Source organism: Eucyclogobius newberryi, unplaced genomic scaffold, assembly GCF_026437365.1.
Source record: "Eucyclogobius newberryi isolate DKJ021-1_F unplaced genomic scaffold, fEucNew1.0.hap1 SCAF_11, whole genome shotgun sequence".
Classification (NCBI taxonomy): domain Eukaryota; kingdom Metazoa; phylum Chordata; class Actinopteri; order Gobiiformes; family Gobiidae; genus Eucyclogobius; species Eucyclogobius newberryi.
Window position 1 is genome coordinate 25,818,901 of NW_027315735.1, and position 19,785 is coordinate 25,838,685.

At 39.1% G+C, this 19,785-nt stretch overlaps 2 protein-coding genes across 3 annotated transcripts; one reads left to right on the plus strand and one right to left on the minus strand.

Moving 5' to 3' along the window:
• Window positions 1-20: 20 nt before the first annotated feature.
• On the minus strand, window positions 21-5,777 carry gpx3 (glutathione peroxidase 3). The gene is made up of 5 exons (XM_072439732.1): window positions 5,621-5,777; window positions 4,178-4,328; window positions 2,843-2,960; window positions 2,057-2,156; window positions 21-492 (listed from the first exon to the last, which is right to left on the minus strand). Exons 1-5 carry the CDS (start codon window positions 5,699-5,701, stop codon window positions 277-279), a joined length of 666 nt encoding a protein of 221 aa, XP_072295833.1. The 5' UTR covers window positions 5,702-5,777; the 3' UTR covers window positions 21-276.
• A 1,180-nt stretch (window positions 5,778-6,957) lies between these two features.
• On the plus strand, window positions 6,958-17,936 carry dctn4 (dynactin 4). Of its 2 annotated transcripts, XM_072439734.1 has the most exons (14): window positions 6,958-7,134; window positions 7,675-7,745; window positions 7,824-8,002; window positions 8,093-8,136; window positions 8,370-8,477; window positions 8,845-8,865; window positions 9,286-9,359; window positions 11,767-11,879; window positions 11,960-12,069; window positions 12,449-12,522; window positions 12,895-12,949; window positions 13,424-13,531; window positions 16,377-16,474; window positions 16,568-17,936. In XM_072439734.1, the coding sequence occupies exons 1-14, from the start codon at window positions 7,000-7,002 to the stop codon at window positions 16,785-16,787; spliced, it is 1,410 nt and encodes a 469-aa protein (XP_072295835.1). In that variant the 5' UTR covers window positions 6,958-6,999; the 3' UTR covers window positions 16,788-17,936. The 2 variants fall into 2 exon arrangements, with proteins under 2 accessions (XP_072295835.1, XP_072295836.1); XM_072439735.1 differs by lacking the exon at window positions 8,845-8,865.
• The last annotated feature ends 1,849 nt before the right edge of the window (window positions 17,937-19,785 follow it).

Consider the following 19,785-nt stretch of genomic DNA (forward strand, 5'->3'; position numbering starts at 1 on the left):
AAAGAATTAGGCAACACATATTTCTTTGCATGATTTATTGAACATAATGAATTATTTAAAATGAATGGCTTGTAGGTGCTGGTGTTGGAGGGGAATGACATGCTCCTGGGCTTTACAGGGCAGCTCCGAATGCACCAAGGACCTGCCCTGCACCCAGACTCCAAAGAGACACCGCAGACGCACTGCTTTCGTGCCTCCTCTTCATTCAGCGTGACATTTCCTTACGACAGAATCTACAAGCCATCACTTTGCACAACAACAGCACATAATCTAAATCTACTGCCTCTTTTGAGACAAGCTGCGCAAGTAAACGATGAGGAAGGCTCGAACTTGAGACACCTCCACGCTGGGGTGCCATCTCATCACAGGCTTCCCATCCGGACCCACCAGAAACTTCTCAAAGTTCCACTTGATGTCGTTCACTTTGATAGGTTCCCAGAAGAGTCGGCCAGTTATGCTGCCAAAGTTGTCGCCTACTGGGGGGCAAACACTCTGCACGGAATAAAGAACACAAGATATCATATAATTTTCGATATAAATGCAACTGTGAAAAGCCTGAAATCCTTAGACACTGAATATCACTGCTCTGAGATCCACTTCAGGTTGTGGCAGGCTCACCCACCACGATGCCAAGGCTGCATGGCCTTTTTGGGTGCCAGGAGGGTCACACATAGGGTGTTTTTAACAATATGTGAATGTGCCTGATAAAATAGAGGTTAATGAATAAAGAAATAAATGAAAATTCAAAATTAAACAAATTCCTAATTGTACAGCTGAAGAAGTCGGGCTGCACGATTTAGGAAAAAATTCTAATTCCGATTTATTCTGACAAGTATTGCAATTACAATTAGATTCATTATGTTTTAATTGGGGAATTTGGTTAAAGTTCACATTTTAAACTGAGATGATTTGGCCGAAACACTGAAATAGAACTTTGAACTGACAAAAGAATAAAAATAATCACATGTACATTTGCTCAGATCTAAACCACAGGATTAGAAGTGATTAGAAGATGCAGAACAATATATTTTGTTGCTTGTGGAAAAAATGGCGCTTACAAATGTGCAGTTTTTGCGATTTGTTCATTGCGTGACTGTCGTGGATAATCTCGCAGCCCTATGTAGAAGTTGTACTCAAGATTGTGACAAAAGAAATGAAATTCAAAACTATAACGATATTCACTTCACTGTCTCACAAGTGACTTGCAGTAAACATTTTGTGAACAATGATTCCTGGAAGTCTGCAGTGATTGATTGCTATACTGGTCCAATGAATGAACATTGAGGCACCAGCAGACCTGTCACAATAACGAATTACGATATATTTCTACAGAAGACATCCCAATTCACGATAATATTGAAACTACTAAATCACACTGACACAAAAATACCAGTAAACCCTTTTCAAAATGTACAATATTATTAAAAAAATGTTGCTGAAACAGTGAATCACTTAAGTAGTTAATAATGGAGTCATAGAAGTTATTTATTTGACCATCTACAGCTAAAATATGATCATACTACAATAACAATAACACATGTGTATGTGGTTGTATGCACATTTGTAAGTATGTGTATGTACGCACGTGTGAGTGTATATGAGTACATATTACTGCTGTGCATATCCATATGTGAATGTGCTCCATGTAAACACAACCACATGGAATAAGGGAATGAGTTGTTGGTGGTAGTAAAGAAAACTTGACAAACCCCCAAAATACATAGTTATATATAGTTGATATAGTATATAGTATACTGCGACGAGTTGGCTACTGTCCAGGGTGTACCCCGCCTAAGGCCCGAAGTCACTGGGATAGGCTCCAGTCACCCGCGACCCCGAAAGGGAACAAGCGGTAGAAAATGGATGGATGGATGGATGGATGGATGGAAGTTGCTATAGTGATAATGAACCAGCTTTTATGGATCATCCTCGTACCAAGTGGAACAGTTTCAGAAGATAAAGTTGCTGCTCTGTTCTCTGATATCAAGATAGTTTATGTTGTGTATTGGGATATCTGTTCATAATGCTTTGTTTGTTTAATCCACATGGGAATTACCTTGAGGAAAGTATAAACTGGGTGTTCATTTTGTCCATTTACATCTCCCTTCTCAAATAACAGAAAGTTTGGCACAAATCCATTGCCTGGTCTGACATACCTACAACACAAACAAAGAGAACAAAGATCAGTGACAGTGAAAAGTAAAGAAAACTATCAAAGGAAACATAAACAGGACTTTACTTTAAATTAGCTTAATGTTGGATTGTGCAAAACAAAAACGATTGCTTCAGATTGTTCAGGAGGTAGTGTTTTTAACTTGAAGTGAGGGGTTTTGGACTTAATTAAAAAAGGATTCCAGCAGCAGAATCTCAAGTACGTGATACTGCAAATACTTCTCTACAGCTTAGGGGAGGTTTACGTTTCAGAAGATTCAATGTCACGGTTCATTTTGTTCTACTGTGTCGTGTGTTTGGATACTTTTTTTTTTTAAACCCTGGAGAATTAAGAAAATACTGCATTTTTCTAATACACACACGTCGTATCGCAATGGATGAAGTACTGGTAGATTTATTAGAAATGTTTATGCATGTCTTATAGTTTACATCTTACTATTATTATTCATTGTTTCACGCAGCAGTGAGTCCCTAGATGACAGTAATCTTTCTCTGATAAGAATTCTATATAAACAGTAGGAGAATATTTAAATAGCAGTGGTATTACTTTCTACTTTGTTAAGACTCTTGCTACCACTTTGAGTGTTTAATTTGAGTGTTTTAACCACGTTTCATACTTTTCCTTTGCTGAAGTAGCAGTGAGGTTGGTAGCTTTAGGATGTTTGCTTACTTTAAACCTGGCAGAATCTCATGCTTTTGCCCCGGCTCTTGCTTCCCGAACTGATTAGACGGGAAGGCGAGGATTGTGAGCCCGAGTTGATGTAGTTCCTCATGAAGTGCATTCAATTCTGGGTGGAAAAACACAATTGCATTGGTTTATTTTGTGAGACTTTCCCAAAACTCATTCCAAAAGGGTTAAAAAAATAAATAAAACAGTGTTGTTACTTTTGCCAGCCACTTTGAAGAGTTAAACTGCAAAAAACATAATTATGATAAAAAGGCTTTAATTATGTTAAACTTTAATTATTATCTGTGAATTTACTGTTGAGTGACTTATTTTTCACTCAAATGGAATTGGAACGATGCAGTAATTGTATTAAATTCAGATTCAGACACTTAAGTAGGTACATGTTTGATACGGTTTACTAAAGTGCAAAAATTTAGTAGCAGATAAATAAATAAACACAAAGAATAATAAATAGCTGTATTTTTTCCATTCTTTACTCTATGCTGCTGCTGTTTGCCTCTTTCAGTGATGGAAGAAGTACTCAGTTTTGTAGTAAAAGTACAGATACAGGAGCCAAAAAAAGCATTAATTCTGTCTTTATTTGAGCAACTAATGTGCCACAGATAGACAGTAAAAAAAAAACACAATAAACAAAAGGAGAAGGCGGTAGGAAAAGCTTGTAAAAGGCGGTAGGAAAAGCTTATAAAACACCTACTCCCAGTACTGTCCTTCAACCGGCTGTTACATTTACAATCGGTGGAACAAAAGACAGATAAAATAAAAGGGAAAACAACTTAAATAATATCTATTACATTCAATATCTTTCATAACATGTGATTTATACCCACACAATTTCTGGCATCAACAGCAACAGAGCCTTGCCAATGGAAAACAACGGTCACTTATGTTTGTTCAGTGTCGTACCCACACTCAAACACACACGTACACAGTGTCTTCATGTGAGTCTTTGTATTTGCCAGTGTGTATTACATAACACCCCAATAACCCCTCAGCTATTTCAGGTTGTCTCAAACAGTAAAGAAATATTGATTTATTTTATTTATTTTATTTATTTTATTTATTTTATTTATTTTATTTATTTTATTTATTTTATTTATTTTATTTATTTAATATATTTTATTTATTTTATTTATTTTATTCATTCATTTATTTATCTTCAGTTCAATAAAAAAAATGAAGCGCAATAGCAAGTACAGATACCTGCTGCTCTCAAATGTAGTGAAGTAAAAAGTACGCTCCGTGAAATGTGCAGATACATTTTACTTAAGCACAGTACTACTACTTTGGTTACTTTCCACCACTGGCTTCTTTACTCACCCACGTACTGGTAGGTGTAGCCTCAGTAAGTGGCCACGTTGACGAAGAGGACGCTCCTTCCTCTGAGGCTCTCCAGACTCACAGTGTGGCTGCCGTTCAGTGTCGTCGCCTGGTATTTGTGAATGGTGCCATCGCTGGATGAGCCACAGCGCTGATGTGGCACATGGAAACCAGCAATTAAAGTTCACATTTTCACAGCTAAATAAAAGTCATGATTAAGACTTTTGTGTGAATGAATGAATGAATGAATATGCAAATCAGCCCCATCTATTTCGAGCATGTTTTTCTTTGTGTAGCCTGCTGCGTGATCGTTTTGACTGGTTTAATTATACGTGTTTTAAAAATGCAAATGTATTAACTTTTTCCAGTATATTCAATAAACTAAAAGATAATATAATGAGCAGCACCTCATTTCAATTCTTGTTTAAATATGTAAAAATATACTTTTTAATTGTGGTCTAATCTCTGTGACATTAAGCTTTTTGATAATGGCATTGTGTTCAGCGCATCACAAAGTGTAATTTTTAGAAACGGCAGAGGACTTGGGCATGAATCATGACAAAATCTAAATAATTTTCTAGGCTTTAAGATTATTTACTTGGCATATCACCAACACATAGTATTGTGACTGTATTTTGTCACAGTGTCCACAATAGTATGTGAGCGTGATAAGATAACATGTCAGTACCACATGTTCATGGCACAAGTGTTGTGAGGCTGCAAAGTGAACTTACCATCTGCCAGATACAAAACAGGCCCCGAGTCAACAGAGCATTAAGATACACTTTGGGCATTAGGTTACCATGTGTTTTTACTGGCCTTTATAGTACAAAGAAGTGTGTTGCTTTTTGGTCAACGTAAGCTACCGAATTGACAAAATTGAATTTGTCGAACCTCGAAACCTTTAGGCATGACTGTCAAAAAGTAACCACTTGAATCTTCTTGGTCTTGAATCTTAAAGAGATAACTTAACTTTCCACCACTAATTAAAACGAATATTTTGTAGATTCAAGTTTGCTAATTTCCCCAGATCCGTCCCTAGATCTGAAATAATTTCAGGGTCCAAAAATGATATGAGGAACATTTTTAAAGTTAAGCAAAATACTAAAGCACCCTTCAAATGCAGTGGTAAATGTAGATTCATATTTATTGCCCTGAATCCTGAAAATAAAATAAAACAATTAGATTTTTTTAGCCTATATATAAAAATATATAAATTACAATAACTCGTGTTTATTTTATCCTTGGATAGTTTATGTGACTTAAAAAAGACAGCATAATAAACAATGTGTGCATATGAGCCCATAGGAGCCCATAGGAGCCCATAGGAGCTCATAGGAGCCCATAGGAGCTCATAGGCCTAGTATAACAACACTGTGTAATAGAGTAAAAGGGAATGATGGTGATGTGTAGAAAGAGCGCACGGATCAACAGGGGCCTTACCTGTGCCAGCTGGAGCCCGGAGGCGCAGGGCCGGAGCAGACTGAGCAGCAGCGGGATCAGAGCCCACGGGAGACCGTCCATCCCTGACACGAGCTGGTGCTGCTGTGGCGAATCCCACCGACCTGCTCTTATAAAGACCTCAGAAGTGCTGCGTGGCCAGGGATGGAGGTGGGAAGGCGCCCTCTGCTGCACAGCTCACGTAACAGCAATAAATAGATAGAACTGTTCCCACTGGAGTCTGGCATGTCCCTTTCTCTGGAATATAAAAAACAAAAAATAAAAACTGTTGCAATTGGTGAATGTGTAATTTTTTAAAAAAACATTCAAAATGTTCTCCAATTTCGGTTTTGATAAGCAATTCTGTTTATGTCATTTGTACATCTTGTCCCTCTCTCTGGAATACGAAAAACAAATTGGCAAATGTGTAACTTAATTTGAGCTGTAAAAACATTCAAAATGTTCTTTAATTTTGGTTTTGATAAGCAACTCTATCAAAGGTTAAGCATAGGTCAATAAATACTTAAATAAATTGGTAACTGTGTCTCAGACCACATAACATTGAGCTGTGGGGTGCCCCAAGGGTCAGTCCTGGGACTTCTTCTATTCAGCTTCTACATGATGCTGTTATGTCAGTTGATACACAGAAAAAATGTGTCCTATCACAATTATGCAGACGACACTCCTGTGTGTACTACACACATGTAGTACTGTGTAGTAAAGACTTTATTCTTGTTAGGCTCGAGCCATGGAATGGAATGTTCATTCCATGGAATGCTCGAGTCTATTTTTCCTCCCCTGGGGGCACGGCGCCGGGCCGTGTCGATCCACGCGGCAAGCTCCATTTTATTCGAGTTCAGTCAGGACTAAACATGGACCGGCCTCCTGCTGGTGCCAGAGTCAGGACTAAACATGGACCGGCCTCCTGCTGGTGCCAGAGTCAGGACTAAACATGGACCGGCCTCCTGCTGGTGCCAGAGTCAGGACTAAACATGGGGAATCTGCGTTTTTGAGTTTTATGTAGCAAAAATCTGAAACAGTCTTGAAGATGTAAGTCAGGCCTCTACTGTGACAACGTTAAAATCTAGGCTGAGACCATTTTGTTTCAATAAATAGGCTAAAATCAATATAAGATCAATATTGTGTCCTCTCAGCTTTCTTACATGATGGCACTGAGCACATATTTTCAGAGGTGGTGGGTAGTACTCATTTACATTTACTCAGTTGAACTGGACCCAGGTCTGTGTATTTTCTCTTGGAGTAACATGTGGAGTAATAATAAACTCCAGAGGGCGGCAGCAGCGCACGGTCCAGGGTCTGTCAGCGCATGCGCCACTGACACCGATCGGGCAGCGGAGTAGCAAAGCATCTTTAGCGCAGAGATGGCGTCCCTTCTGCAGCCAGACACTGTGGTTTATCTGGTCCGCGGAGAGAAAAGGATCAGAGCTCCTTTGTCCCTGCTTTATTTCTGTCGTTACTGCAGTGAATTGCGGTCTTTAGAATGCGTGTCTCACGAGGTAAGAGACATCATTTAGTTGTTTGATCTAGGAATCTGGGGCTAGCATATATGAGTTAGCGGCTACGTTGGTTTGCTGCTAAGCCTTGACAGTTGGGCGGGGTGTAAATGGACTTTCTGACCCTTGATTGGACAATCGTCTTGTCTGTCAAGCAAACTTCCAAAAACTATTGGCTTTTGGAAAAAGCTAACTTCCGTAAATCCTGAACGATTAGCTTTTACGCCAAACTGGGAAAGAATCAACAAGAACGCTTCAAGAAAATAATTTTAAGGCTTTTTATCTATTAAGTGTTCATGTGGCAGATTAAGTTTTTGAAGAAACGTGTAGCGCCATCTACGTTACATGATTCAGTTCATCTTGTTCTAGTCTTCTCATATTATCGTACCACACCCATTGCTTTGGCTAGTCTTTCTGTCTATGTGGAATATAATTAAATAAAATGTTCTCTTCAGTGGAAAAATAGTTGTCCTTAGTAATCTATCAATAGTGTCTATTGTTTATGTTTATTCCTTGTTTACAACTACATTTGTGCCATCTTAGGTGGACTCTCACTATTGCCCGAGCTGCTTAGAAAACATGCCATCAGCTGAGGCTAAGCTTAAAAAGAACAGGTGAAGTAATTGCTATATACATTTGTATTAAGTGTAAATGCAAATATGTACTTTAGTAAAATTAATCTTTGCTTCTAGGTGTGCAAACTGTTTCGACTGCCCCTGCTGCATGCATACACTGTCCACTCGAGCTACAAACATCCCAGCTCCTCTGCCCGATGACCCGACTAAGACCACAATGAAGAAGGCCTATTATCTGGCCTGTGGGTTCTGCCGCTGGACCTCCAGAGATGTGGGAATGGCGGACAAATCCGTTGGTGTGTGCCGGTTTAGTCCAAGAAAATCATATTCATATTTATGAATTATTAAATAAAATATGCTTTCTCTGGAAATGTTTGTCTTTGCAGCAAGTGGTGGGTGGCAAGAGCCAGAAAACCCACACACTCAGCGAGTAAGTTATGCCCTGTGGCCTTCTTTCATGAGATGCTCACATGTTTTAGGATTTTATTATTATAAATAATAAGCTTTCTGTTACACTCTACAATGAACTTGATACAGGAAATGCTTTGGCTATGGATTATTAGTTCCGAACATCTCCAATATGTTGGAAATATATGAATGTACTTTATTCATTCATCACAATTCTTGTTATTTAACTGCTGTGGTTTGTAATTTTACTTGCAGATCAACAAACTTATTGAATATTACCAACCACTAGCTCACAGAGAGAAACAGGAGAGAGACCGAAAGAAAATGGCCCGGAGAAGACAAGGGATGCCATTGGCTTTTTCGGTAAATCTATTCTTGGACCAAACCTTTACAATAGGCCAGTTGTTTCATGACTGTAATAATCTGAATTGTCAGTGGAGTGTTTTTTTTTTTAATCAAACAATAATCACTGAATTGCTTAAAACATTTTGTCTGTTAACATTTTGCTAAAGTTTGGTTTGTGCTGGATGCAACAGCAAATGCATTTTTCTCTTATAATCTGCATCCATAAGAATGATTAGAGTCATTTGGTGCTTATGCCTGATTTTGGAATGTGTGCAGTTTGCCATCACTGCATTTTTGTTGCTGCATGAAGTGTCACTGATGTTTGCTCAGTTTCACCTGTTTCTTTTCTCTCTCCTTTTGCTTGGTCACTTTTTTATCCTTCTAGCAACACACTATTCATGTGGTGGTGAGTTCTGTTTTTTCTAAAGGTCTAATTCAAACAGTAGCAGTTTTTTCTGTTTAATCTCGTAGTGACCTCACAGATCACATGAATGTCTCCTTCAGTAAAGTTTTAGAGCAGCTCACAATAGAAGCCTTTATGTGGGTCAGCAGCAGGGGAGAAACGCTAAACTTGTGGTCTCTGTAACAGATCAAGATGCTTTTAACCCTAATTAAAACCATATTCTAATCTGTCAGATTGCAAACTCCTCTTGGCTCATCCACGTACAAGCTCCTATTTTAAGAGAAAATGTTTTCTCTAATGTTTTGTCTTGATTTAACACACTCTTTCTGTCTCTTTGTCTCGTTTATTTGATCAAATTGTAAGTTGTAAGTCTTGCATCCTATATTAAGTCATGATTTTTCATCTTATTTCTAACTTTTTCAGGAAAAATATGGACTGGGAACCAGACTGCAAAGGCAAAGACCCGGAGGACCTCTTTCTAGCCTTGCTGGCCTTTCGTGAGTACACTTTTTAAAAATTCTTTAGTTACCATAAAGAAAGTAGAAAAAGCTTCAGTTGTAGTCATCTGGACTCGGTTAGAAAAAAATAGACGTTTCGACTCTCATCCAAGAGTCATTGTCAATAACAGAATTTAGGTCGAGAACTCCGATATTTATACTCTTCTGTGGTAAGACCAGCCCATTGGGCGGAGCCTTCCTGAAGTAGAAAGAGTTGTTTGTTTCAACAGAAACTCCCCCCTTGTATCTACCGAGCTAGCCTATTCAGAATTTTAATGGGCTATTAGAATCCTCTTTGTCTTTGTGAGACCCTGGCTCAACCACCCTGAGTACCTGATTAGCATCTAAATGTCCTGGTCCTCTACCTTTTCAGGGGTTCAGTATACCATTATAGATACCAGGAAGATTAAATTTTAGCCCTCCATTCCTGTTTAAAGAAGGTCTTTCTTTTTTAACAAAAATAGCTTCCTTGACTCCTCTTTCAAACCATCTTTTCTCCCTGCTTAAAATCTTCACCTCACCGCCTTCAAACGAGTGATTAGAGGCTTCAAGATGGAGATGCACGGCACTCTGAGGTCCTGAACTTGTATTTCTTCTGTGCTGATAAAGCCTCTTGTGTAGAGGCTGTTTCGTCTCACCTATGTACCGTTCTTTACAGCTTTCTTCACTGCATTGGATCGAATAAACTACATTGCTCTGTTTTTGAGTCGGCAACTTGTCCTTAGGGTGAACCAGTTTTTGTCTTAAAGTGTTTCCTGGTTTAAAATAAACAGGGACTTCATGTTGTCTAAAAATTCTCTGCAGTTTTTCCGACAGGCCAGAGACATAAGGGATAGAAACACCCTTCCTTCTCTGTTCAGCTTCCCTTTTGTCCTGCTTCTTGGTTCGCTTCACTCTGTTGAGAGCCCAAGCGGGGTAACCACAGGCTGAGAGGGCATTTCGGACATGTTTTTCCTCTTTCTTCTTGCCCTCTGAGCTGGTGGGCACACCTTGAGCTCTGTGTTGTAAGGTTCTGATCACTCCCAGCTTGTGCTGTAGTGGGTGGTTGGAACCAAAGAGCAGCTACTGGTCCGTGTGTGTAGGTTTCCTATATACTTCTACTTGGAGTTTCCCGTCCTCTCCTCTGATCGTGGAACAATCAAGAAAGGCCAAGTGATTCTCCTTAGAGTCTTCTCTTGTAAACCTGATATGTCCACATATCAAGAAGAGAACAAAGAAGCAGGACAAAAGGGAAACTGAACAGAGAAGGAAGGGTGTTTCTATCCCTTATGTGTCTGGCCTGTCGGAAAAACTGCAGAGAATTTTTAGACAACACGAAGTCCCTGTTTATTTTAAACCAGGAAACACTTTAAGACAAAAACTGGTTCACCCTAAGGACAAGTTGCCGACTCAAAAACAGAGCAATGTAGTTTACTCGATCCAATGCAGTGAAGAAAGCTGTAAAGAACGGTACATAGGAGAGACTAAACAGCCTCTACACAAGAGGCTCTATCAGCACAGAAGAAATACAAGTTCAGGACCACAGAGCGCCGTGCATCTCCATCTTGAAGCCTCTAATCACTCGTTTGAAGACGGTGAGGTGAAGATTTTAAGCAGGGAGAAAAGATGGTTTGAAAGAGGAGTTAAGGAAGCTATTTTTGTTAAAAAAGAAAGACCTTCTTTAAACAGGAATGGAGGGCTAAGATTCAATCTTCCTGGTATCTATAATGGTATACTGAACCCCTGGAAAGGTAGAGGACCAGGACCAGGACATTTAGATGCTAATCAGGTACTCAGGGTGGTTGAGCCAGGGTCTCACAAAGACAAAGAGGATTCTAATAGCCCATTAAAATTCTGAATAGGCTAGCTCGGTAGATACAAGGGGGGAGTTTCTGTTGAAACAAACAACTCTTTCTACTTCAGGAAGGCTCCGCCCAATGGGCGGGTCTTACCACAGAAGAGTATAAATATCGGAGTTCCCGACCTAAATCCTGTTATTGACAATGACTCTTGGATGAGAGTCGAAACGTCTATTTTTTTCTAACTGAGTCCAGATGACTACAACTTAAGCTTTTTCTACTATGGAACACGCCTGGACGAATGAGGGATTACACCGACACGTTACCATAAAGAACTATGAACTGATTCATTCATATTTTTTATGACTGATTATTTTAATTATTATATTTTAATGTTTCTATTTGCACACGCCAAATCATAACCTCCCAGAAGCATTTTGCTGTATTTGTATTCGTTTTTTTATGGTCCTCTAAATTCTTTACAATCTATTACTAATCTATTAGCATTAATGCCGAATTATCTTTTGTGGTGTAGAAACTGGCTAAGATATAAAAACAAATTGTTGACATAAAAATAACAAGTGAAACTGAATATAATATTGAATTTATGATCCTTGTGTTATTGCCAGCCTAAAAGAGGGAGAGGACCATAAAGAGATCACCATTGAACCGGCCCAGGCCCTGGATGAAGTGGAGCCTCTTCCTGAAGATTGTTACACTCGACCTGTCAATCTCCCTGAGGGTGAGTTCTCGGTCACGTGACTGATGTACACTGATTATTGCTGTATGTTGGGTCTAAGTCTGTGCGGTTGGTCGTCACAGTGACCACGTTGAGGCAGCGTCTCCTGCAGCCGGACTTCCAGCCCGCGAACGCCTCTCAGCTCCACCCCAGGCACAAGCACCTGCTCATGAAGCGCTCTCTACGCTGCAGGGTCGGTGCCTCTTGGTCTTACAAAAACAAATGATACTGTTGGCTTGTTTTTATCATGACAAAATTATAAAAGTATATATTTAGTCCTTAAAAAACTTAACTTCAATAAAATAATTTCAAAAAGGGTGCCTCTATAGTCCAAGTACAAATTTCAATAGCTTTTTCAGTGATGCGTAATTAGTAAATGCATGTACCTGCTGTCAAGGAAATGTAATGCATGGTGTTTGTGTAAAGGATTGTTTTTAATTATATATATTTTTGTAAGTTGTATGTATTGAGCTATGAATCGAACTCATATTTTTTGACTGGCATGTAAAAAGGTTTTAAGTCTGATTTAGCTAAAAAAAACCTAGTTGACCCTGTCTCTCAAACTCTTTTAGAAATGTGAGCACAACCTGAGCAAGCCGGAGTTCAACCCAACTTCTATCAAGTTTAAAATTCAGCTGGTGGCTGTGTAAGTATTCTTTGGGCTCTGTGAGTCATTGTTTCATTAATAAATCTTTGTTATTAATTCCATTTTGCCTGAAGCCTTGAGTACATGTAATTGGATTAAGTCTGTAAAGTGTAATGCTTGTCGAGCCCGTGCACAAGTAGAAGATTTAGTAATTATTCATGCAACTTAACAAATTAAAAGTTTGTGTTTGGCTTTGTGTTTTTATGACTATATAATTGGCTTCCAAGAATACATTTCATAGTGGTTTAAACTGAACCAGAGCAGAAGTGAGCAGCTATTTATCCAATTGCTTTCTGATTTTCATCTTGCCTTTCACAAACACGTCTGTTCAACTGAATGGAAATTGATTTGTTATTTGTATCTTGTCTGTAGGAGTTATATCCCTGAAGTGAGAATTATGTCCATTCCAAATCTCCGATACATGAAGGTAAGTCTGAGCAGCAAACTGAATGTAATATGAGGTTATTGAATTAAACAACTCTAGAAGTAGAAATTGGCTGTTCACCAGTGTTGGGATTCCTGACGGCATTTAAATTTACTTTTAGTGTAAAAAAGCAGCACTCTGAACACCCACTGAACATTTTGGTCTATCAAGTCACAAATAATGTAAATAAAGAAGAAACCAGCCTATCCTAGTATATAAACCTGATTGGTGTGGACGACGTGATGTTTTGCCCTCATGATTAAGCTGAGTGAACTAGTGCATGACGAAGGAGCAACAGAATGTATATAAACCATTTTAGCCATGAATTCAATTGTTTTATGTTTTTTTACTATGTCGTACTGTGGTGTTTATGCGTTTTATTTTGGGCTAGGGTTAGGGTTTGTATACCTTCTCATCCCTGCTCCAGTAAGTAAATCAAATGTAAAGTATGTGATGTGTTTGGTTGTTTCCGCTCAGGAGAGTCAAGTGCTGCTAACGCTGACCAACCCAGTGGAGAACATCACCCATGTGACTTTGGCCCCGTGTGAAGAAGACGATGCCGATGACATCAACAGCACAGCCAAGGTTTGTGTTCAGTACTCGACAAACGACAAAACATGTACATAAGGTGCTCATTCCTCGTGAAAACAAACGCTTATCTTATGTATGAGTAGCTTCAATTTGTTTCCTCAACCATAACGCCATCTCTTAACAATATTTAAGAAACATCCATCCAGAGCTGCTTTTACCGTGTTTGTACGAAATACTGTTACTCGGATTTGACTAAAATTATGACTTTTTAGCTTCAAATTAGTGAAGATGGTGTAGGCACTCACTCACAAGTAAATTTAATGGACACTGTAACTGAATAATAGAATGTAAGCAATGAAACACTTGAAAAACAAAATCGAAAAGCAGTGGAGTAGTAATAGAAGTTAATAAGTTAAACTTCTTAATATACAACAATATCACTTTTTAAAAACATAGAAACGGAAGGCTTTGCCACTTTTAATTGGAATATTCGTGACTAATTGACTTTTCTAAATGATCTTTGATTATTTTAATGCTACTTTATTGTTATCTGGACTATACAGACTCTAAAACGTATGACAAAAGAGGTTTTAATATTAAGATGGTGATATTATTTTATTAAAATGTAGTAATAATAGTACATTAGGCTACAATACATTATTACAAGTTTATTTGTAGAGCACAATTCGTACACAAGGCAATTCAAAGTGCTACACACAACAAAATCACCAAGACGTGACAGTTTATGCATAAAAGAGAAGAGTGTAAAGAAATGATTTGTTATATGCACAGCCAAACAAAACAGTTTTTAGCTTAGATTTGAACAATGCTATTGAAGAGGCCTGTCTCACATTAGTGCCTGTGCTCCCTGTACGCTCTCTAACCTTCTATTGCTGCTCACTTAACATGGGATGCCATTTAGACTTGTTTGTCAGTTGTCAAATTCACAGCTCAAATGGCCTCTTCCCTGTGGACCATCTGTCCCCCCGAGTCTCTGGGGCGTTTGTCTTAGCCCTTCAGCGCCTCTGGCCAAAACAAAGCATCTTCATGACCCATTTCTATTCACATTATGGCCAAGTGGAGTGTGCACGACTGTAGTGTTGTTATTCTGCTTGATCAGTTCAATCACCTGGAGGCCATCGTGAAGAACATATACTGTAGGTCTGCCTGGATGAGTTGTAACTGCCTGTTCTTTCTATTCACGTGGAATCCTGCACTGTATTCTTAGAAAAAAACACTGTATAAAGGGATATTTCTGCAACTTAATGGTTTTATTTTACAGCCCATTTACAATCTGTGTGAAACTTTAGCACCTTCCTGACAGCCATAATTGCCTGAATGAATGATAATGATAATGATAATGATAATAATAAACTAATTGAGATTCATTTGTCATTGTCAATACCACACAGCCGTACAGTCATGTTCTCGCGCCAATAATGTAACGGCAAAATCCAACAAAATGACAAGTCTTTGAACTGCTTCACTTTTGTAATGTGTCGTGAAGGGCTCATGTTTATACAACAGGATTCTTATGCTGTTAAATGTGTGGCTTTCCTGATGGAAAAAAAAAAACACCAGTGCTGTTGTTTTGGTGTGTGTCTTAAACCAGATGACGCCTTGAAATGCAGTGTTTACAGACACAGCTGCTCCAGTGGCTGCCATGGGGACGTTCATTCAGATTCCATGGGGAATGCAGTGCTCATTAGATCTGCAAAATGGCTGCTAGTGACATCAACCAAGTGTCTCCGTAAAGCTGTCGCTGCTGCGCCGCCGGGGATCCAAAGTGCTAAAATGATTCCGTGATGAGTAAATCATTTGCATTTTGACCATAGTTTAATTAGGTACGAGTCTTGTAGGTGCAAGTTATCAGTGACTTGATGCTTAAGCCGTGAAAAGCACTTCTGCTGTAATGATTTGAACTCAGTCAGCTTAAACACTTTTGTTTCTTAGAACTGTGAAGCTGACAAGAAACTGCTGTGACACAAACTTAATAACTCAGAAAAGAATTCCAATTTACCACTTCTATATTATCAGCCACCGCGCTGTCAATAGAAATTAAATAATCCTTCGCCTGACAGATGTGCACTGTCAAAACCATTGTCCCATCAGATCCCTTTGTAGATTTTAACTTCTCAGTTCATTTAAATAGCTTGGATAAATGTTATGTGTAGCTGTTTCAGTGGTGTGCATATTAGATTCATCATTATTACTATTATTTTGATGCCTAATAAAAACATTCTGTGCATCGACTAAAAAGGCAGAATAACCTCACAATTCACACACAATCCTCAAGATAAAACACTACATGCCCTCTCCTTTCTACTGTGAATATAAATCCTTTAAAATCCCCTGAAAATAATGTGTTGACTGATAAAAATGTTTGACTACAGTGATCCGATTAATCGACTCGCCCTGCTAATAAGTCATAAATACTAAAGAGCAGGGATTTTACAATAACCGAAATACTGTGATATCGTATCGTCAAGTCTCACAACAATAATACAATAATAATAAATCAGATTATTAGAAATGGCTCCTTTAGTTTACATTCACTGTTTTGTTCCAGCAACAGCATTGAAAACACAAGGAACTACATAGACCAGGATCCTTTGCTACATTTCAGTGAAGTCATATAACTTTTAAACATTTTAAATCTTTATGCAAGTCTCATTACTGTCATATTCCAAACGCTTGTCAAGGCATTTTAAAAGGAGAATTTTTTTTTTCTACAATTCTGTTAAACCTCTCCAGAATATCGCAGTAATATTGTGATTATCGTACTTTGAGATTTGTATCCCTTCTTTGCAGCAACATTCAGCATTGCTACATATGTTTTTTGATATTGTGGCGCCTAAAGCCCACTCCACAGTTGATTGAAAGTCTGTTGTTTCTTTAGGTCATGGTGCCCAGCAAGGAGTTAGTTTTGGCCGGGAAGGATGCTGCCGCCGAGTATGATGAACTGGCAGAACCTCAGGACTTCCACGACGACCCAGAGTGAGCACACAAACACACAAGTGTATTATTTACACACAACTCGGTTAATAGAGTTTGTTCACTCCTAACCCAATCTCCATCTCGTCCCTGCAGCATTGTTGCCTTCAGGAAATCCAACAAGATTGGTTTCTTCATCAAAGTGATCCCTCAAAAGGAAGAGGACGGCGATGTCACGGTTTCATTTAAAATCCGACATGACTTCCGTAACCTGGCTGCGCCGATCAGGCCGAGCGAGGAGGCAAGCGACGCCCCGGCCGAGGCCATTTGGCTCACACATCATGTCGAGCTGAGGCTGGGGCCCCTGGCCCCATAAACTACATCAGCTCTCACTTACATGCACACTCAAAACCAGACTATTATCAGATTTTTGGAGTTTTGAGATTATTCAAATTATATACATTAGTGTTGTAATAAAAAAGCATCGAAACTAGATACTTATTTGAGCAAGTATCGATACTAAAATAAACACTAAAATTCAGTTTTAGAATGATTTTGAGGATCTAGCGCTTCATCAGAACTAGTACAAGAACACAATGTTTCATAGAGCCGCTTCTATATGTTTTATTTTGAAAATATTGTCTGAAACTTTCACCTGAACGTTGCATTTTTAATCATTGTGGTGTCGAAATCTGTATCGAGACTCGAGTATATTCCTTAGTATTGAAATCGAGTTGGAAATTTCAGTCTCAACACTACTCTGATTACCCGCGTAGGATTTTGCAGTTTGCATGTCATTTAAATAATCCTGAAGGTTCAGAAATTGAATGATAATCAGATTTTGGTGTGCAGGTCGTCAAAGTAGGATCTTGTCAAACTAAATGAGAATCTTTCAGCATGGTCCGTTTCAGACTCGACACACTGAGCGATGTCACTTATCATGCGGCTTACTGCGGTGGTTCAGTATTGATGTGAAGATTGTATGATTTTTGTTGCAACACTATCTTATTCCCAAGGCAGCGCTGAAATAAATATTTAAACTGCAAACACCATTTTTGTACGGAAAATAAGTGTCTACACTTCTGTACAAGCATCTGTATTATTCTGAAAGTCCCTTCTTATAAACAACACTGACCAAAATGAGTCAAATTAGAAATCTGGTGTTACAATTCTTAAAAACATGTCCATCGCTGTTGCTCTCGACACTAGAACTGTACAAAATGGTAATTGTAAATTTCACGAGTATTTTATTCCTGCACAAACGTTTTTGCTGAATTAATTGACTCTTTTATTTGTCTTAAGCGACCATGAGTATTAAGGCACAAATGAAGTATGAAACTACATGCGCCTCTCAAAGACCTGCAACTTCAGTTTTATTTACGGCCTTAGTTCAGCCACATTTTAATATGTACTCTTTCTATACTGTTCTGTTTGCTTGTATTGTAAGCAACCGTCTGCACTGTAAACATCTAGTAAACATGCCCATATTATTCTGTTCTGGCTAATAAATTAACATTGCAACTTACCTTGACGTGGAGCTTTATTTTATGGATTTTTTACTGCAGAGCTAACATGGGACGTGGGTAACTGCTGTGTCTCCCTTCTTTTATAGAGACTATAGAACATTCTAAAATCATTATAAGGGGGAAAATGCCAGTTAAAGCCTATATTTGTTTTCATCATACTGTTTGCTAATGTATTTATACAGTTGAAATGGTTCAACCTGGTTAATTATATATATATATATATATATATAGATGAAAATGTTTATTATCTTCTAAATTAAGGATACAGAGGAAAAAATAATCACAAAATATATGTACACGAGTGAAGGACATTAAAACGTCTACATGTATTGGCCAGAATACTTAATATTTACACTTAATACACAATCCCAGACATTTAAAAACGGCTGCTTAGTGTGGTTGCAGTCGTATTTTCACACCACTAGGTGAAGCTACAAGGCAAGGCTTTTTATTTTTTAACACAGGCTTTAAAAAATAAAAATGAAAAAAAAAGCCTATGCATTGGGGAACATCGGGACAAGTGTTTGCTGATGTAAAATGAGCCAGTCTGTCAAAAGGAAGATGCAGAAGATGACAAAAACGACGCCTTTTAAATGTACAAATACATCCCCTGTGTGACATTGTATTCTTATTGTAAATGTAGCGGTGGGTGTTTGACATCATCTCATCCACATGGGACAGTTCTGAAAGATCAGATGTTTGCTGCTGCTGCTGCTGCTGATCATCTCTGGAGGCTGCTGCCATTATGCAAACATACTCTCTGTGGTGGTTTGACAGCGATGGTTTCCTTTTATCTGGCGCAGGTCTTAACAGCAGGAGGAGTGGACTGTGAAATCCTTAAATCACACAGAGGATGAGGTACTAAAATGCACATGGGCCGTGCCTGAGTGTCCTCCTGCCTCCTCTTCAGCCCGTGATGAGAGCTGTGGCATTTTCAAAGTGCATTAGAGCCGATCGCTGCTTGCACTTGTTGGGGCTCGGCCGGCCAACTGGGGTTTCACTCTGAGCGCTGATGGATGTGGGACCTGTTGTCCCCTCTCCTTCTCCCTCTTTCTCTCTCTCTCCTCTCTCTCTCCTTCTCTCTCCTTCTCCCTCTTTCTCTCTCTCTCCTCTCTCTCTCCTTCTCTCTCCTTCTCCCTCTTTCTCTCTCTCTCCTCTCTCTCCTTCTCTCTCCTTCTCTCTCTTTCTCTCTCCTTCTCTCTCCTTATCTCTCTTTCTCTCTCCTTCTCTCTCTTTCTCTCTCCTCCTCTCTCTCTCCTTCTCTCTCTTTCTCTCTCTTTCTCTCTCCTCCTCCTCTCTCTCTCCTTCTCTCTCTTTCTCTCTCCTTCTCTCTCCTTCTCTCTCTTTCTCTCTCCTCCTCTCTCTTTCTCTCTCTCCTTCTCCCTCTTTCTCTCTCTCTCTCCTCTCTCTCTCCTCCTCTCTCTTTCTCTCTCCTTCTCTCTCTTTCTCTCTCTTTCTCTCTCCTTCTCTCTCTTTCTCTCTCTCCTTCTCCCCCTTTCTCTCTCTCCTTCTCTCTCTCCTCCTCTCTCTTTCTCTCTCCTTCTCTCTCTTTCTCTCTCTTTCTCTCTCCTTCTCTCTCTTTCTCTCTCTCTTCTCCCTCTTTCTCTCTCTCCTTCTCTCTCTCCTCCTCTCTCTTTCTCTCTCCTTCTCCCTCTTTCTCTCTCTCCTTCTCTCTCTCTCTCTCTCTCTCCTCCTCTCTCTTTCTCTCTCTTTCTCTCTCTCCTTCTCCCTCTTTCTCTCTCTCTCTCCTCTCTCTCTCCTTCTCTCTCTCTCCTCTCTCTCTCTTCTCGCTCCTTCTCTATCTTTCTCTCTCTCCTTCTCTCTCCTCTCTCTTTTCCTCTCTCCTCT

What these genes read in the sequence shown, in the direction of transcription:
- dctn4 (XM_072439734.1), top strand. Translation starts at nt 7,000, where the DNA reads ATGGCGTCCCTTCTGCAGCCAGACACTGTGGTTTATCTGGTCCGCGGA. An exon ending in AAAACCCACACACTCAGCGA is followed by an intron (nt 8,137 to 8,369) that starts GTAAGTTATGCC and finishes TTTTACTTGCAG; the next exon opens with ATCAACAAACTTATTGAATA. An exon ending in GGATGCCATTGGCTTTTTCG is followed by an intron (nt 8,478 to 8,844) that starts GTAAATCTATTC and finishes TTATCCTTCTAG; the next exon opens with CAACACACTATTCATGTGGT.